A 3,572-nucleotide genomic window follows, 5' to 3' on the forward strand; every position below is an offset into this window, starting at 1 on the left:
GGATACGCAGCACAGCTCGGTCTGGGGCTGCACCACGTCTGCGAACACTCCTGGCAGTTGGGCGTGAGGGAGCGTCTCTGGGCCACCAAGGAAGCTCAGGCTGAGTGCAGTGCTGGGGCCAGGCTCGCACACCGTCAGGGCTGGCACTTGCTTGCACTGGCTCTGGGTGCAGCTGCCCGTTCCAATACCTTTGATACCAACGTCAGAAACCCAAGTAATAAACCCAGGGTTAGCGGTGGGATTGGTAATTAACTGGGGATCTGGTTCCTAAAACTAACAGTACACAATTTGTCTTTGGTCTTTTCAGTTCCCAAATTCATCCTCACGGCTGTCAACCCCCTGGCCACTGATAGCAAGTCTTCTGTAAAACAGAATGATGGTACGTGCCATCAAAAAAAAAATGGTTTGCTGTTCTCCTTTGCTTTTTTATTAAAATAAGACGTTTTTCCACTGCGGTTTGGTCTGAGGGAGGTGGGATGAGGTAGTGGAAGCCCTGCTGAAAGAGCTGTGCTTCCTCTCAGAGGGCACTGTGCTGGCTGAGAGCAGGGTGGCACCCCTGGGAACAGCAACACTGCGACATGAGTGACCGTCCAGACCTGCCTGTAACCGGCGTGCTGTCTTCTGACTGTGACGGAACCGTGAGAAAGGTGAAAGTGGAACTGCAGTTGTTCCAGAATGAAGAGTTCTTTAAGAGTTACGCCAACGCCTGCTCCTCATAAAGGCCCCCGCATTAAAGATGTGGCTAATGCGTATTCACTGTTAGCGGCAGCAGGAGTGTGCTGCAGCGACTGGGCCTGAAAGGCCGCTTGACAGCTGTGAAGCTTAATGGAGTAAAATTACTGCAGACACCTTAATGGGAACAGGCAAGGGTAACAGCTTCCTCTAAATAAATCTGTTATTTTCTAGATAGTCAATATTTTCAACACTTTGTTATTTATGTTTTGTTGGAGGTTTCTTTTCAATATTATTTTTATTTATTAACCATTGTTTGGTCTAACATTCTGGAAGGTTCCAATAGCACGTTGCTGGCCTTTTAGGTGGACTTGTTACTTTAAAAATTATTGGGTGACTATTGGGTGACTAAGTTTAGTAGCTTCATCATCTAAGACATGATTCAATTTGTTCTACCTCCTCATGTCACAGGTGTTGACCTCGATCCCAAGGAATCAAGATTTCCCAAGAAAGATGGAACTATTGTTAGCAACTCCTTGGCCACATTTGCATACATTAGAGGTAGGAAAATGAGGCTGAAATTGTTTGGTTCGTTAGATCATGACATCTTGGGGAAAGGGAGGATCACCTCAGAAGGTCACAACTGGTAATCTCATGTTTAAAGTAATGACATTATTACAATGTAATCCCAGTCTAGTGGACGGGACAATTGCAGCATAATTGATATTTATAGAATATTTTCCATCTTGAAGAATCCCAACTCTCTTTTAGAGACGGCAGCCAGGATATTTTTAAATGAATGTTTTCAATGAGGGCTCTTGGTTGTTCAGTATTTTTGAAAACCTGGGCCTGATCTGGGAGCAGTGCTGGAAACATCCATTTTTGGAAATGTTGTTTTGCATACATTTAAGGATCATCGAGGAGCAGAAAAAACCCAACCACCCAAACCAAGCCATCTCCAGTGTGGGACACGGCTGGTTTTGTGACTTAGCAACACTCAGGCAAAGTTTGTTTAGGCAAATAAATTGATGATCACCAGACCTCGAACACCACGGGAGAAGTCACGAGTTTTGAAAGCGAGCAAGGGCTGATGCTGAGAAGCAATACTGGCGCTAAGATTGCTGCTCTTCTAGAAAACACCGAGAACCACGCAGCTGTCGAGCATCATCCCACAGCCTTTGCAAGGGCTTCCCCCTCCAGCGTGAAGGGCAGCCACAGCCTGCCAGCGTGGCCAGACAGACTGTCCCTGCCGTTGCCACCCAGTTGCCCCCAGCAGCTGTCCCCAAACCTGCAGGCCCCACCACCCTCGAGACCACCTAGCAACGCCCCAAGCAGCCAGGGTTGCATTTTACAACCCGTTGAAAAATTTCCATTCCCACATCTGTCTCACTTGTTGCTATACTGAGAAGTGATCTCAGACCGTGGCAAGGAAGAAAAATGCTCCCTACACAGCCTGGCCCGGAGACGATGCTGTGGCTCCCCGGAGCCCAGAGTTGCTCTTGCCGTGCCCCCTCGTCATGAGGGTAAGGCCCGTTTTGGCAGGGCAGCTCGGAGACAAGGAAGGGTGTGCTTCTGGTAGCTGGCTGAGAGTGCTAGTAAGGTGCTCATAGGAAGATGGGATAATGTCACTCTATAATGTTCTTGAGAAGCTGAGTTTTCTGCACGGTAACTTGAAGAGGCAGAGGTGGCAACATTCAGACTGCAAGTGCAGGGTGGTTTCAGTGCGTGACAGAGAAAACCTCCCCACACCCCACATCGTCCCAAGCACCCTCCACCGTCAATGGCTGCGTAACGGGGGGTGCTGCAGGGATGCCAGCTGGTGTTTTTGTAGCGCCTTTGGCAGGGTCTGTGATTGTTTCAGCACTGGCTTTCTGATTTCAGATCACCCTGAGAGAGTCGCTCTCCTGTTTGTGTCCAGTGTTTGCGTGGGATTAATTTTCACTCTGTGTGCTTTGGTCATCTGCGGGTCATGCTCGAATGACTTCCAGAAATTGCACAGGAAGAAGGATCACTTAGTGCCAGAAAGTGACGGAGCGTATGAGAACAGTGAAGACGAGGAGGAGGAGGAAGATTCCTCTGATTCAGACATCCAGGATGAGATAGCGGGACTTTACAGACCTTCTTACTCAGGTTATAATTCAACAGAGGCAGCGGAGCTGGCCGAAAGGATAGAGCGCAGGGAGCAGATCATACAAGAAATTTGGATGAACAGCGGTTTGGATATGACACCTCCTAGAAATATGAATACCTTTTATATTGATGAACAATAAATGGCTTATTTTGGATGACACCCTAGCCCTTTTTTTTTGAAAAAAGAAACGTACCTTCTGTGAAGGAACATTTGTATCAGTGGGTATGATTATTTGTGACGTAAGAAGAAATATATGCAATAAAAGGAGCGTTTCAAACACTTGGCTGTCTATAAATCATTCTGTGAAAAACACATTTACCGGCTTTCACAGTTTGAAGTTATGTTATGTTATGGATTACTGTAATTTGGGATCAGTTGCCGTATGCGGGTTAAGGAATATTTAAAAAGGCAAAAATATTTAAGCGGCATAACATGGAGAAACACCTGCATCAGGACAGGGCACTTGTAACCAGTTAAGTGTGTTGCAGCTCTTAAACTGCATGAGAACGTGCTCTGTTGGTGAGAAATGTATCATTAGTGCATGTGCAGGACAAAGCAAAATGAAACGCAGGCTCTTGAAGCTTTTCTGCTGTTTCATTAACCCAGCCGTACCCGTTTCTCCAGTAACGGTGATCTTGATTACCAGGGGGTTAAATTCTGCTCGCTTGAGTCCAGCCGATGCAAGAGCTTAGAAGAGAGATGTGGAAGAAGGGTCCCTCTCTGGGCTGGGAGGTCTGGAAAATTAGTTTTCTAAGTCGCAGTCCTCCTG

At 47.0% G+C, this 3,572-nt stretch overlaps 1 protein-coding gene across 1 annotated transcript; it reads left to right on the top strand.

The window, feature by feature from the left end:
• Positions 1-280: 280 nt before the first annotated feature.
• LOC104496822 (protein eva-1 homolog C-like) lies at positions 281-2,942 on the top strand (the record flags this gene model as incomplete). Its single annotated transcript, XM_010139994.1, has 3 exons — positions 281-379; positions 1,144-1,233; positions 2,554-2,942. Coding segments are annotated over 3 exons (578 nt in total), but the record flags the coding sequence as incomplete, so codon positions are not given.
• Positions 2,943-3,572: the final 630 nt, after the last annotated feature.

Source organism: Buceros rhinoceros, unplaced genomic scaffold (assembly GCF_000710305.1).
Source record: "Buceros rhinoceros silvestris isolate BGI_N320 unplaced genomic scaffold, ASM71030v1 scaffold33207, whole genome shotgun sequence".
NCBI classification, from domain to species: Eukaryota; Metazoa; Chordata; class Aves; order Bucerotiformes; family Bucerotidae; genus Buceros; species Buceros rhinoceros.